Source organism: Salmo trutta, chromosome 22 (genome assembly GCF_901001165.1).
Source record: "Salmo trutta chromosome 22, fSalTru1.1, whole genome shotgun sequence".
NCBI lineage: Eukaryota > Metazoa > Chordata > Actinopteri > Salmoniformes > Salmonidae > Salmo > Salmo trutta.
The window spans coordinates 50,971,784-50,986,627 of record NC_042978.1 but is presented as its reverse complement, the minus strand read 5'-3'; the positions used below and the strand labels follow the sequence as shown (position 1 = coordinate 50,986,627).

The window sequence follows — 14,844 nt, the reverse complement described above, 5'->3', positions numbered from 1 at the left end:
CCCTGTGTATATAGCCATGTTATTACCTTGTACCCCTACACATCTACTCAGTACTGGTACCCTGTGTATATAACCATGTTATTACCTTGTACCCCTACACATCTACTCAGTACTGGTACCCTGTGTATATAGCCATGTTATTACCTCATACCCCTACACATCCACTCAGTACTGGTACCCTGTGTATATAGCCATGTTATTACCTCGTACCCCTACACATCTACTCAGTACTGGTACCCTGTGTATATAGCCATGTTATTACCTCGTACCCCTGCACATCTACTCAGTACTGGTACCCTGTGTATATAGCCATGTTATTACCTCATACCCCTACACATCTACTCAGTACTGGTACCCTGTGTATATAGCCATGTTATTACCTCATACCCCTACACATCCACTCAGTACTGGTACCCTGTGTATATAGCCATGTTATTACCTCGTACCCCTACACATCTACTCAGTACTGGTACCCTGTGTATATAGCCATGTTATTACCTTGTACCCTACACATCTACTCTGTACTGGTACCCTGTGTATATAGCCATGTTATTACCTCGTACCCCTACACATCCACTCAGTACTGGTACCCTGTGTATATAGCCATGTTATTACCTTGTACCCTACACATCTACTCAGTACTGGTACCCTGTGTATATAGCCATGTTATTACCTCGTACCCCTACACATCTACTCAGTACTGGTACCCTGTGTATATAGCCATGTTATTACCTCGTACCCCTACACATCTACTCAGTACTGGTACCCTGTGTATATAGCCATGTTATTACCTCGTACCCCTACACATCTACTCAGTACTGGTACCCTGTGTATATAGCCATGTTATTACCTCATACCCCTACACATCTACTCAGTACTGGTACCCTGTGTATATAGCCATGTTATTACCTCGTACCCCTGCACATCTACTCAGTACTGGTACCCTGTGTATATAGCCATGTTATTACCTCATACCCCTACACATCTACTCAGTACTGGTACCCTGTGTATATAGCCATGTTATTACCTCGTACCCCTGCACATCTACTCAGTACTGGTACCCTGTGTATATAGCCATGTTATTACCTCGTACCCCTGCACATCTACTCTGTACTGGTACCCTGTGTATATAGCCATGTTATTACCTCATACCCCTACACATCTACTCAGTACTGGTACCTTGTGTATATAGCCATGTTATTACCTCATACCCCTACACATCCACTCAGTACTGGTACCCTGTGTATATAGCCATGTTATTACCTCGTACCCCTACACATCCACTCAGTACTGGTACCCTGTGTATATAGCCATGTTATTACCTCGTACCCCTACACATCTACTCAGTACTGGTACCCTGTGTATATAGCCATGTTATTACCTCGTACCCCTACACATCTACTCAGTACTGGTACCCTGTGTATATAGCCATGTTATTACCTTGTACCCTACACATCTACTCTGTACTGGTACCCTGTGTATATAGCCATGTTATTACCTCGTACCCCTACACATCCACTCAGTACTGGTACCCTGTGTATATAGCCATGTTATTACCTTGTACCCTACACATCTACTCAGTACTGGTACCCTGTGTATATAGCCATGTTATTACCTCGTACCCCTACACATCCACTCAGTACTGGTACCCTGTGTATATAGCCATGTTATTACCTTGTACCCTACACATCTACTCAGTACTGGTACCCTGTGTATATAGCCATGTTATTACCTCATACCCCTACACATCTACTCAGTACTGGTACCCTGTGTATATAGCCATGTTATTACCTCATACCCCTACACATCCACTCAGTACTGGTACCCTGTGTATATAGCCATGTTATTACCTCGTACCCCTGCACATCTACTCAGTACTGGTACCCTGTGTATATAGCCATGTTATTACCTCGTACCCCTGCACATCTACTCTGTACTGGTACCCTGTGTATATAGCCATGTTATTACCTCATACCCCTACACATCTACTCAGTACTGGTACCCTGTGTATATAGCCATGTTATTACCTCATACCCCTACACATCCACTCAGTACTGGTACCCTGTGTATATAGCCATGTTATTACCTCGTACCCCTACACATCCACTCAGTACTGGTACCCTGTGTATATAGCCATGTTATTACCTCGTACCCCTACACATCTACTCAGTACTGGTACCCTGTGTATATAGCCATGTTATTACCTCGTACCCCTACACATCTACTCAGTACTGGTACCCTGTGTATATAGCCATGTTATTACCTTGTACCCTACACATCTACTCTGTACTGGTACCCTGTGTATATAGCCATGTTATTACCTCGTACCCCTACACATCCACTCAGTACTGGTACCCTGTGTATATAGCCATGTTATTACCTTGTACCCTACACATCTACTCAGTACTGGTACCCTGTGTATATAGCCATGTTATTACCTCATACCCCTACACATCTACTCAGTACTGGTACCCTGTGTATATAGCCATGTTATTACCTCGTACCCCTACACATCTACTCAGTACTGGTACCCTGTGTATATAGCCATGTTATTACCTCATACCCCTACACATCTACTCAGTACTGGTACCCTGTGTATATAGCCATGTTATTACCTCGTACCCCTACACATCTACTCAGTACTGGTACCCTGTGTATATAGCCATGTTATTACCTCGTACCCTACACATCTACTCAGTACTGGTACCCTGTGTATATAGCCATGTTATTACCTTGTACCCTACACATCTACTCAGTACTGGTACCCTGTGTATATAGCCATGTTATTACCTCATACCCCTACACATCTACTCAGTACTGGTACCCTGTGTATATAGCCATGTTATTACCTCGTACCCCTGCACATCTACTCAGTACTGGTACTTCCAAGTTGTTACTCATTTTTAACTTATTATTTTTCTATTACTTTTTCAATTTTCTCTGTGCGTTGTTCTAAAGGACTTGTAAGGAAGCATTTCACTGTCAGTCTCCACCTGTTGATTATGAAGCATGTGACAAATCCCCATTTGGTTTGATTTGTTAGATTCCTAGAATCAGCAGGGAATCAGGAATCCTCTAACCGGGATTTCTGGGAAACCAGGGAATCTGGTGAAAGTTACCAGTATTGTGGAACCCAAATCCAAGCTAACTTTAGTAATTGAATAGAGCCTGGCCTGGCTAAAAGCAGCAGGTTATATAATCTACAAATGTCTTTCACAGAGCATCTACTAGTCCCTTCAGGATTTCACAGGGATTTTTTTTGGGACTGATCTACAAGCATAAAGCCGCCAACTCTTCTTTTCGACTTTCAACAGAAAATGGCTATTTTAGTTAAACAACAATGAATGACGAACATTGTAACACTTGGCTTTTCAAAAAAGTAATTGCCGAGAAATGTCAGTGCATTGGTGAGGAATTACCGATCTGAAGGCAACCCATTGATCATGGCTATTATCTTCTTCTTCTAACAAGCTAAGTGGAGATCCATGTGCTGGAGCCACGGCTTAAACAGCTTTCAGACCATTTTGTACAAAGCAAGGTGCTTCCCAAATGGCACCCTATTCCCTAGGCTATATAGCGCACTATATTTGACCAAGGTCCACAGGGCTCTGGTCAATAGTAGTGCACTATTTAGATAATAGAGTGCCATTTGAGACGCATCCCAAATATTTTCAAAGATAAAATCAGGCATCATAGTAGTAGTAAGAAATTAATGCAGTAGTCATATAGTATTATTACAGTAGGCATAGAGTATTAATACAGTAGTCATAAAGCATCAATGCAGAAGTCATAGAGTATTAATACAGTAGGCGTAGAGTATTACCACAGCGGCCATAGTATTATTACAGCAGCCATGGATTATTAATACAGTAGCCAGAGAGTATTAATACAGTAGTCATAGAGTAGTAATACAGTAGTCATAGAGTGGTCATAGAGTAGTCATAGAGTAGTAATACAGTAGTCATAGAGTAGTCATAGAGTAGTCAGAGTAGTAATACAGTAGTCATAGAGTAGTCATAGAGTACTAATACAGTAGTCAGAGTAGTAATACAGTAGTCATAGAGTAGTAATACAGTAGTCAGAGTAGTAATACAGTAGTCATAGAGTAGTCATAGAGTACTAATACAGTAGTCAGAGTAGTAATACAGTAGTCATAGAGTAGTAATACAGTAGTCATAGAGTAGTCATAGAGTACTAATACAGTAGTCAGAGTAGTAATACAGTAGTCAGAGTAGTAATACAGTAGTCATATAGTAGTCATAGAGTAGTCAGAGTAGTAATACAGTAGTCATAGAGTAGTCATAGAGTAGTCAGAGTAGTAATACAGTAGTCATATTAGTAGTCATAGAGTAGTAATACAGTAGTCATAGAGTAGTAATACAGTAGTCATAGAGTAGTAATACAATGGGCATAGTGTTAAAACCGTGGGCATAGAGTACTAATACAGTAGTCATAGTGTTAATACAGTAGGCATAGAGTACTAATACAGTAGTCATAGTGTTAATACAGTAGTCATAGAGTGTTAATACCGTGGGCATAGAGTACTAATACAGAAGTCATAGAGTGTTAATACCGTGGGCATAGAGTACTAATACAGTAGTCATAGAGTGTTAATACAGTAGGCATAGAGTACTAATATAGTAGTCATAGTGTATTAATACAGTAGTCATAGAGTGTTAATACCGTGGGCATAGAGTACTAATACAGTAGTCATAGAGTGTTAATACAGTAGTCATAGAGTACTAATACAGTAGTCATAGAGTACTAATACAGTAGTCATAGAGTGTTAATACCGTGGGCATAGAGTACTAATACAGTAGTCATAGAGTAGAGACATTGTTTTGCATAGCATTTGGCCTCACTGTCATTTTAGCAACAGAAAGCATCTGGACCTTTTGTGAGAAAATTATGTAAATGCCAAATGTTCCCGCTCAGAGTTTACCTGTCCCAAATGGTACCCTGTTCCCTATAGGGGCCGAGAGCCCTTTGGGTGGCTGGTCAAAAGTAGTGCACTTTTATAGGGAATAGGGTGCAATTTGGGATGCAGCGTTTGTGTCAGAAACGAATCATCAGTGATGCCTATCTGGAGATCTAGAAACACGGAGGAGCAAAAAGAAAGGATCATTTGAAGAAAGTAGAAGCTGTATTATCATACAGTAGAAAGAGTCGAGGCAAACATGGCAATACTATTCCCATAGAAATAATACCTGTAGATTGGGATCGCATCGCAATACCAGGTCAACCATACGGAAAGTGCCCATACGTTTACCAGTCAAACTGCCAGGGTTAGAGGCTCTAAGCCCTTTCTAGAAATTCTATTTCTATGACTATAGCCATATTATAGCTCTCATATTATAGTTTGTGTTGAGATGAAAACAATAAGAGAATCTCTCCTAGTAAACAATGATTAGAATAAGGGATTAAGAGCATATCTCTCCTAGTAATCCACGAGGACTAGAATAAGGGATTAAGACCATAACTCCTAGTAATCCACGAGGACTAGAATAAGGGATTAAGAGCATAACTCCTAGTAATCCACGAGGACTAGAATAAGGGATTAAGAACATAACTCTCCTAGTAATCCACGAGGACTAGAATAAGGGATTAAGAGCATAACTCCTAGTAATCCACGAGGACTAGAATAAGGGATTAAGAACATAACTCTCCTAGTAATCCACGAGGACTAGAATAAGGGATTAGGAGCATAACTCCTAGTAATCCACGAGGACTAGAATAAGGGATTAAGAGCATAACTCCTAGTAATCCACGAGGACTAGAATAAGGGATTAAGAGCATAACTCCTAGTAATCCACGAGGACTAGAATAAGGGATTAAGAACATAACTCTCCTAGTAATCCACGAGGACTAGAATAAGGGATTAAGAGCATAACTCCTAGTAATCCACGAGGACTAGAATAAGGGATTAAGAGCATAACTCCTAGTAATCCACGAGGACTAGAATAAGGGATTAAGAGCATAATTCCTAGTAAACCACGAGGACTAGAATAAGGGATTATCTGCTTGGCATTGTGTTCGATAGGATAGCAGTATGTGGGTCCAGTTTATCCAACAGTACGTCTGTAGTAGTGTAGAGGTGTAGTGTAGTGGTGTAGTGGTGTAGTGGTATAGTGTAGTGGTGTAGTGGTATAGTGGTGTAGTGGTATAGTGTAGTGGTGTAGTGGTATAGTGGTGTAGTGGTGTATCATCTCTTCCCTCTGCTCAAACCTTCTCCAACCTATCTCCTGATTTTGCCTCCTCAACCCTCCTCTCCTCCCTCTCTGCATCCTTTGATTTTCTCTGTCCCCTATCCTCCAGGCCGGCTCGGTCCTCCCCTCCTGCTCCGTGGCTCGACGACTCACTGCGAGCTCACAGAACAGGGCTCCGGGCAGCCGAGCGGAAATGGAGGAAAACTCGCCTCCCTGCGGACCTCGCATCCTTTCACTCCCTCCTCTCTACATTTTCCTCTTCTGTCTCTGCTGCTAAAGCCACTTTCTACCACTCTAAATTCCAAGCATCTGCCTCTAACCCTAGGAAGCTTTTTGCTACCTTCTCCTCCCTCCTGAATCCTCCTCCCCCTCCCCCCCCCCCCCCTCCTCCCTCACTGCGGATGACTTCGTCAACCATTTTGAAAAGAAGGTTGACGACATCCGATCCTCGTTTGCTAAGTCAAGCGACACCGCTGGTCCTGCTCACACTGCCCTACCCTGTGCTTTGACCTCTTTCTCCCCTCTCTCTCCAGATGAAATCTCGCATCTTGTGACGGCCGGCCGCCCAACAACCTGCCCACTTGACCCTATGCCCTCCTCTCTTCTCCAGACCATTTCCGGAGACCTTCTCCCCTACCTCACCTCGCTCATCAACTCATCCTTGACCGCTGGCTACGTCCCTTCCGTCTTCAAGAGAGCGAGAGTTGCACCCCTTCTGAAAAAACCTACACTCGATCCCTCCGATGTCAACAACTACAGACCAGTATCCCTTCTTTCTTTTCTCTCCAAAACTCTTGAACGTGCCGTCCTTGGCCAGCTCTCCTGCTATCTCTCTCAGAACGACCTTCTTGATCCTAATCAGTCAGGTTTCAAGACTGGGCATTCAACTGAGACTGCTCTTCTCTGTGTCACGGAGGCTCTCCGCACTGCTAAAGCTAACTCTCTCTCCTCTGCTCTCCTCCTTCTAGACCTATCTGCTGCCTTTGATACTGTGAACCATCAGATCCTCCTCTCCACCCTCTCCGAGCTGGGCATCTCCGGCGCGGCCCACGCTTGGATTGCGTCCTACCTGACAGGTCGCTCCTACCAGGTGGCGTGGCGAGAATCTGTCTCCGCACCACGTGCTCTCACCACTGGTGTCCCCCAGGGCTCTGTTCTAGGCCCTCTCCTATTCTCGCTATACACCAAGTCACCTGGCTCTGTCATATCCTCACACGGTCTCTCCTATCATTGCTACGCAGACGACACACAATGAATCTTCTCCTTTCCCCCTTCTGACAACCAGGTGGCGAATCGCATCTCTGCATGTCTGGCAGACATATCAGTGTGGATGACGGATCACCACCTCAAGCTGAACCTCGGCAAGACGGAGCTGCTCTTCCTCCCGGGGAAGGACTGCCCGTTCCATGATCTCGCCATCACGGTTGACAACTCCCTTGTGTCCTCCTCCCAGAGTGCTAAGAACCTTGGCGTGATCCTGGACAACACCCTGTCGTTCTCCACTAACATCAAGGCGGTGACCCGATCCTGTAGGTTCATGCTCTACAACATTCGCAGAGTACGACCCTGCCTCACACAGGAAGCGGCGCAGGTCCTAATCCAGGCACTTGTCATCTCCCGTCTGGATTACTGCAACTCGCTGCTGGCTGGGCTCCCTGCCTGTGCCATCAAACCCCTACAACTCATCCAGAACGCCGCAGCCCGTCTGGTGTTCAACCTTCCCAAGTTCTCTCACGTCACCCCGCTCCTCCGCTCTCTCCACTGGCCTCCAGTTGAAGCTCGCATCCGCTACAAGACCATGGTGCTTGCCTACGGAGCTGTGAGGGGAACGGCACCTCCGTACCTTCAGGCTCTGATCAGGCCCTACACCCAAACAAGGGCACTGCGTTCATCCACCTCTGGCCTGCTCGCCTCCCTACCTCTGAGGAAGCACAGTTCCCGCTCAGCCCAGTCAAAACTGTTCGCCGCTCTGGCACCCCAATGGTGGAACAATCTCCCTCACGATGCCAGGACAGCGGAGTCAATCACCACCTTCCGGAGACACCTGAAACCCCACCTCTTTAAGGAATACCTGGGATAGGATAAAGTAATCCTTCTAAGATTTAGATGCACTATTGTAAAGTGGTTGTTCTACTGGATATTATAGGTGAATGCACCAATTTGTAAGTCGCTCTGGATAAGAGCGTCTGCTAAATGACTTAAATGTAAAATGTAAATGGTATAGTGTAGTGGTGTAGTGGTGTAGTGGTGTAGTGGTGTAGTGGTATAGTGGTGTAGTGGTATAGTGGTGTAGTGGTATAGTGGTATAGTGTAGTGGTGTAGTGGTATAGTGGTATAGTGTAGTGGTATATTGTAGTGTAGTGGTGTAGTGGTATATTGTAGTAGTGTAGTGTAGTGGTGTAGTAGTGTAGTGGTGTAGTGTAGTGGTGTAGTGGTGTGGTGTAGTGGTGTAGTGTAGTAGTGTAGTGGTGTAGTGTAGTGTAGTAGTGTAGTGGTATAGTGTAGTGGTGTAGTGTAGTGTAGTGGTATAGTGTAGTGGTGTAGTGTAGGGGTGTATTGTAGTGTAGTGGTGTAGTGTAGTGGTATAGTGTAGTGTAGTGGTGTAGTGTAGTGTAGTGGTGTATTGTAGTAGTGTAGTGGTGTAGTGTAGTGGTGTAGTAGTGTAGTGTAGTGGTATAGTGTAGTGTAGGGGTGTAGTGGTGTGGTATAGTGTAGTGGTGTAGTGTAGGGGTGTGAGACAGGAGCCTCTATGTCACAAATGGCACCCTACACCCTAAATATAATAAAATGCCCTGCTTTTGACCAGAGCCCCTAACCCTAACCTTAAACCTAAACTTAACCTTAACCCTAACTCTAACCCTAACTCTAACCCTAACTCTAACCCTAACTCTAACCCTAACCCTAACCCTAACCTTAACCCTAACCCTAACCTTAACCTTAACCTTAACCCTAACCTTAACCCTAACCCTAACCCTAACTCTAACTCTAACCCTAACTCTAACCCTAACCTTAACCTTAACCCTAACCTTAACCCTAACCCTAACCCTAACCCTAACTCTAACCCTAACCTTAACCCTAACCCTAACCTTAACCCTAACCCTAACCTTAACCCTAACCTTAACCTTAACCTTAACTCTAACCCTAACTCTAACCCTAACCTTAACCCTAACCTTAACCCTAACCTTAACCTTAACCCTAACCCTAACCCTAACCCTAACCTTAACTCTAACTCTAACTCTAACCCTAACCTTAACCCTAACCTTAACCCTAACCTTAACCCTAACCTTAACCTTAACCCTAACCTTAACCCTAACCTTAACCCTAACCTTAACCCTAACCTTAACCTTAACCCTAACCTTAACCCTAACCTTAACCCTAACCTTAACCCTAACTCTAACCCTAACCTTAACCTTAACCCTAACTCTAACCCTATGTGCTCTTATCAAGGTAAAGCACTCCATCGATAACAGGGGACCTTTTAAGGCCACTTCTCTGGCGTTCTCCTCCTATGTATAGGGGTTCACAGCTCCTTTAATCACTGGTTCCCTGTTGAGGTACGTAGCCCAGTAAACCAGGTTGAACGTCCCAAACAGAACAGGAAACACTATACGGGACATCTTGTCGATCTTGCTGACGCTGTTGTAAGTCTTTTTGGGGTCGGGGGTGTTGCCCTCAGCCAGTTTCAGCTGGATGTCCGCGCTGTTAGAGATGGTGGAGACGGCGTTGTCCTTAGTCAGGTTGGGAGTGTAGGTGACCCCAGCTGAATTGGTGTTCGGTTTCTTGGACAGAGCCAGAGGGTTTTTCTGGTCAGGAGAAGGACAAAAAAAAGGAAAACATTTTTCAGTATTTTCATTCTAAATTCACATTGATAACATTTAAATCCAATTTTAAAATGAGGAAACATCTTGGCACTGAATACAACTTTTCCCTTAGTAAGCTAAATACTATAGCAACAGTAGTAAAGAAAATACAAAAATATAGGCATTCTAGACTGATGTTGGGGCGTCAGTGAAAACACTGGAAGCAATTTCTTAAAAGATGATTGGCTGTAAACAAAATCAGGGCTTCAATAGTATCAATAGTAGTACAGCGTAACTAGTAAAGCATCAATAGTATCAATAGTAGTACAGCGTAACTAGTAAAGGTATCAATAGTATCAATAGTAGTACAGCGTAACTAGTAAGGTATCAATAGTATCAATAGTAGTACAGCGTAACTAGTAAAGGCATCAATAGTATCAATAGTAGTACAGCGTAACTAGTAAGGTATCAATAGTAGTACAGCGTAACTAGTAAGGTATCAATAGTAGTACAGCGTAACTAGTAAGGTATCAATAGTAGTACAGCGTAACTAGTAAGGCATCAAAAGTATCAATAGTAGTACAGCGTAACTAGTAAAGGTATCAATAGTATCAATAGTAGTACAGCGTAACTAGTAAAGGTATCAATAGTATCAATAGTAGTAGAGCGTAACTAGTAAAGGTATCAACAGAGTCATGACTGGCCTGTGAGGATCATCTCTACAGAGATATCTCTACGTCCCTCAGAGTGGGAGAGGTCTGGACGGGGGTTATTACACCTCACGCCCATCGTACATTTTAAAGGCAGCAGACTAATCCTTTTTTCCTTTTAGTGTTTGGGATTGGAACGTCTGTGTGCCGTATGGAGAGTCTCTACCTTTAGAACTGTAACATGCATTAAAATGGACTTTGGGACATTAGATTTGATCAGCCAAATGGTGGATGGAATATGAAAATGTATGTCTATTTTATAATGTTATTAAAAGTTAAATGAGGACGTTATAATGTACATGTGATTTTTTTTAATTCTTCACGTTGTGTAGAAAAATATCCAGATCAAAGAGACTGTTTCTTGTGACGATCAGGCAGTGATTTTAGTTGTCTAATGAGATCATAGTAAAACGGTGATGCCTCGTAACTAGCTTCGCTCCAGGGAAACCAGAGAGCGTGTCATGAAGACAGAAACGCCCCCTTTCTACCCCCGGGGGTATAAAACATGTGAGTTAAGAATTTACATATCAGACTAGAGGACAAAGCGCTGCAGCCGAGGTCCACGAGTAGTCACGACCCCCAAACGCAACACGAAGTTGAAGACAAATGAAACCTCTGAACAATTAAGGCTATGATGGAGTATCTAAGAAGGTGAATCATCAGTTATCTACACAGCTTCCCATTCCCACGCTGGGGAACGAGTGCAAGGAAACAGACAACTAAGAGAAATGACATTGTAACATCTTGTGGACAATCAGAGACTTACACCTGAAGACGAAGATACCCAACGAAGACCTTCAACACGTAAATACATACATTATAATACTTCTTACCCATAAGAGCGGCAGTTCGGGGCAAGGTGTTAGGGCTAAGCTTGGTTTACAAATGTATCCAAGTGTTGCTTTTCTCCGTCTCTTTAATTCTCCATCTTGTGTAACACGTGTCATATTGTGTTGGTCCGCTAGGAACCTGTTGTCATCGTATTAAGTTATAACCAATAACCTAGTCCTAGACTGTGTGTATCTGTATCTTATGTTATCATTTAGCTTGTTAGTAAATAAATAATCAACTCAACTTGTGTGGTACGGAACGATTACTGAGACCGGGGTTTGTGCAGATTTACGAATTATGCAACGTTCCGAATGAGACTGACGAGGGAATTAATTAATTAGTGACTGCTATGACATCGATATATTCTGACATTCTTGAGTTAAGGTATCAATAGTACAGCGTAACTAGTAAAGGTATCAATAGAATCAATAGTACAGATAAAACTAGTAAAGGTATCAATAGTACAGCGTATCTAGTAAAGGTATCAATAGTACAACGTAACTAGTAAAGGTATCAATAGTATCAAAAGTACAGTAAAACTAGTTAAGTTATCAATAGTTGTCATGACTTCTGCCGAAGTCGGGTCGTCTCCTTGTTCGGGCGGCGCTCGGCGGTCGGCGTCGCCGGTCTTCGAGCCATCGTCGATCCACTTTTCATTTGTTTTGTCTTGTGTCTCCACACACCTGGTTTCAATTCCCTCATTTACTTGTGTATTTAACCCTCTGTTCCCCCCATGTCTTTGTGTGGCATTGTTTATTGTAGTGCTTGTGCACGTTCCCCGTGAGCGCACGACGGGTTATTTTTGTGCCCATTTATCTTGTCGTTCTGGATGCCCTTGGTTTTGGTAATAAATCTCCGGTTATTACCAAGTTCTGCTCTCCTGCGGCTGAATTCTCAGCCGCCAATTACGCACCCCGCTACAATAGTACAGAGTAACAAGTAAAGGTAGCAATAGTGTATATATAATACAACTTAATATTATACTTAACTAGTAAAGGTATCAATAAAACAGTGTAACCAGTAAAGGTAGCAATAGTGCAGCGTAACTAGTAAAGGTATCACTAGTGTCAATAGTAAAACGTAACTGGTAAAGGTTTGACTAGTGCAGTGTAACTAGTAAAGGTATCAATAGCACAGTGTAACTAGTAAAGGTATCAATAGCACAGTGTAACTAGTGAAGCTATCAATAGCACAGTGTAACTAGTGAAGGTATCAATAGCACAGTGTAACTAGTAAAGGTATCAATAGCACAGTGTAACTAGTGAAGGTATCAATAGCACAGTGTAACTAGTAAAGCTATCAATAGCACAGTGTAACTAGTAAAGGTAGCAATAGTACAGCGTAACTAGTAAAGGTATCAACAGTCTTCTGATCATACATGAATAAACAATCCAGCTATCCAAAGATCTACAATTTTTGTATTTTATGGAAGAAATCACCCAACCCACAGACAAACGATGCATGCCCAGCCCACAGACAAACGATGCATGCCCAGCCCACAGACAAACGATGCATGCCCAGCCCACAGACAAACGATGCATGCCCAGCCCACAGACAAACGATGCATGCCCAACCCACAGACAAAGCCAGTAGCAGGAGATAGTGGACTGCCTCAGAGCCTGGACCCTGGCAGAGCCTGGAGGCTGGCAGAGCCTGGAGGCTGGCAGAGCCTGGACCCTGGCAGAGCCTGGACCCTGGCAGAGCCTGGAGGCTGGCAGAGCCTGGACCCTGGCAGAGCCTGGACCCTGGCAGAGCCTGGACCCTGGCAGAGCCTGGACCCTGGCAGAGCCTGGAGGCTGGCAGAGCCTGGAACCTGACAGGTTGATCTGTGTACCTATTGATTCATACACACAATCACGCACACACACACACGTACAGTCACAGACAAACACACCCAACACACTCACAATACCCTCACAACACCCCCACAACACACACACACACACACACACCTATCCACCCACCTACAAATACAAACACACCTTGCGCGTATCCTCCATGGCTTTCTTCCCATCCCAGGCCCAGCTCCTCTTGGTGAAGTAGTTGACGGTAGCGAACTCGATAAGAGCGGAGAAGACGAAGGCATAACAGACTGCTATGAACCAGTCCATGGCTGTGGCATACGCCACCTTGGGCAAAGAGTTACGGGCACTGATGCTAAGAGTGGTCATGGTCAGCACGGTGGTCACACCTATGAAGAGAGATGATGATGATGATGAAGGAGAAACATAACGGAGAGAAGGAAGGAGAAACCAAGGCTGGTTTCAAGCATTTTCTCTCTGTCCACCGAGGAGATCTTTTCCCATTGTTTCCGTAACTCTCTGGCCCAAGGTGGCGTATGCAACGCAGAGAGATGGAGACACTTAGAAAAACAGAGAGAAACAGGGAGAAAAAGACAAATAGAGAGAGAAACAGGAAGAAACAGACAAATCGAAACAGATATGTTAGCTACCTACTGACCAAAAAAAGATGTTATGAAAAATGAAAACAATTCTATTTAAAAAAATATTTATTTTTTATTTATTTTAAATAATTTTTTTAAATTATGAGTATTTTTATTACATTTTTATTTAACTAGGCAAGTCAGTTAAGAAGAACTTCTTATTTACAATGACGGCCAACACCGGCCAAACCCGGACGAAGCCGGGCCAATTGTGCGCCGCCCTGCGGGACTCCCAATCACATCCGGTTGTGATGCAGCCCAGACATGCATTATTAAAATAACGGTTTAAGGAACTACAGGCAGCCACCACATTACTACAATACTAAATAGCTCACTCAATCAAACCTGATAGTACTGTCAGTATAAAAGCAAAGCCTTCCTTCATATGATTAAAAACAAGATTGAAAAGGTAGTGGAATGGGGGTAATGTCTTAGTGTGGGGTGGGAAGAATGCAATTTAAAAAAACCTTGTATGTGGTACAACTCACATTATTGTTGGAGCACCTCCACTAAGAGTATGAATTAGTCTGTTTGAGAAGGTTTGAATCCTAAGCAACCTGCCAACACATTGTTGGAAGTACAATACCAACATAACTAGAGCAGTAGATCAAAGCTGTATGCTAGAAAACCTCAGTAGACCATTGGGTGAAGAACGCATTGTGTTCCTGTTTGGCCCTGTCCGGGGGGTATCATCGGATGGGGCCACAGTGTCTTCTGATCCCTCCTGTCTCAGCCTCCAGTATTTATGCTGCAGTAGTTTATGTGCCGGGGGGCTAGGGTCAGTCTGTTACATCTGGAGTATTCTCTTGTCTTATCCGGTGTCCTGTGTGAATTTAAATATGCTCTCTCTAATT

At 43.5% G+C, this 14,844-nt stretch overlaps 1 protein-coding gene across 1 annotated transcript in view; it reads right to left on the bottom strand.

Annotated features, from left to right (window-relative positions):
* Positions 1-9,582: 9,582 nt before the first annotated feature.
* Positions 9,583-14,844, bottom strand: part of gabra5 (gamma-aminobutyric acid type A receptor subunit alpha5) — a 24,215-nt gene continuing 18,953 nt past the window's right edge. Inside the window, exons 9-10 of the mRNA XM_029708340.1 lie at positions 13,530-13,738; positions 9,583-10,009 (exon numbers count right to left, since the gene is read on the bottom strand). Coding sequence (XP_029564200.1) covers positions 9,713-10,009; positions 13,530-13,738 — 506 coding nt within the window. The 3' untranslated portion in view covers positions 9,583-9,712. The remainder of the gene's footprint in view (positions 10,010-13,529; positions 13,739-14,844) is intronic.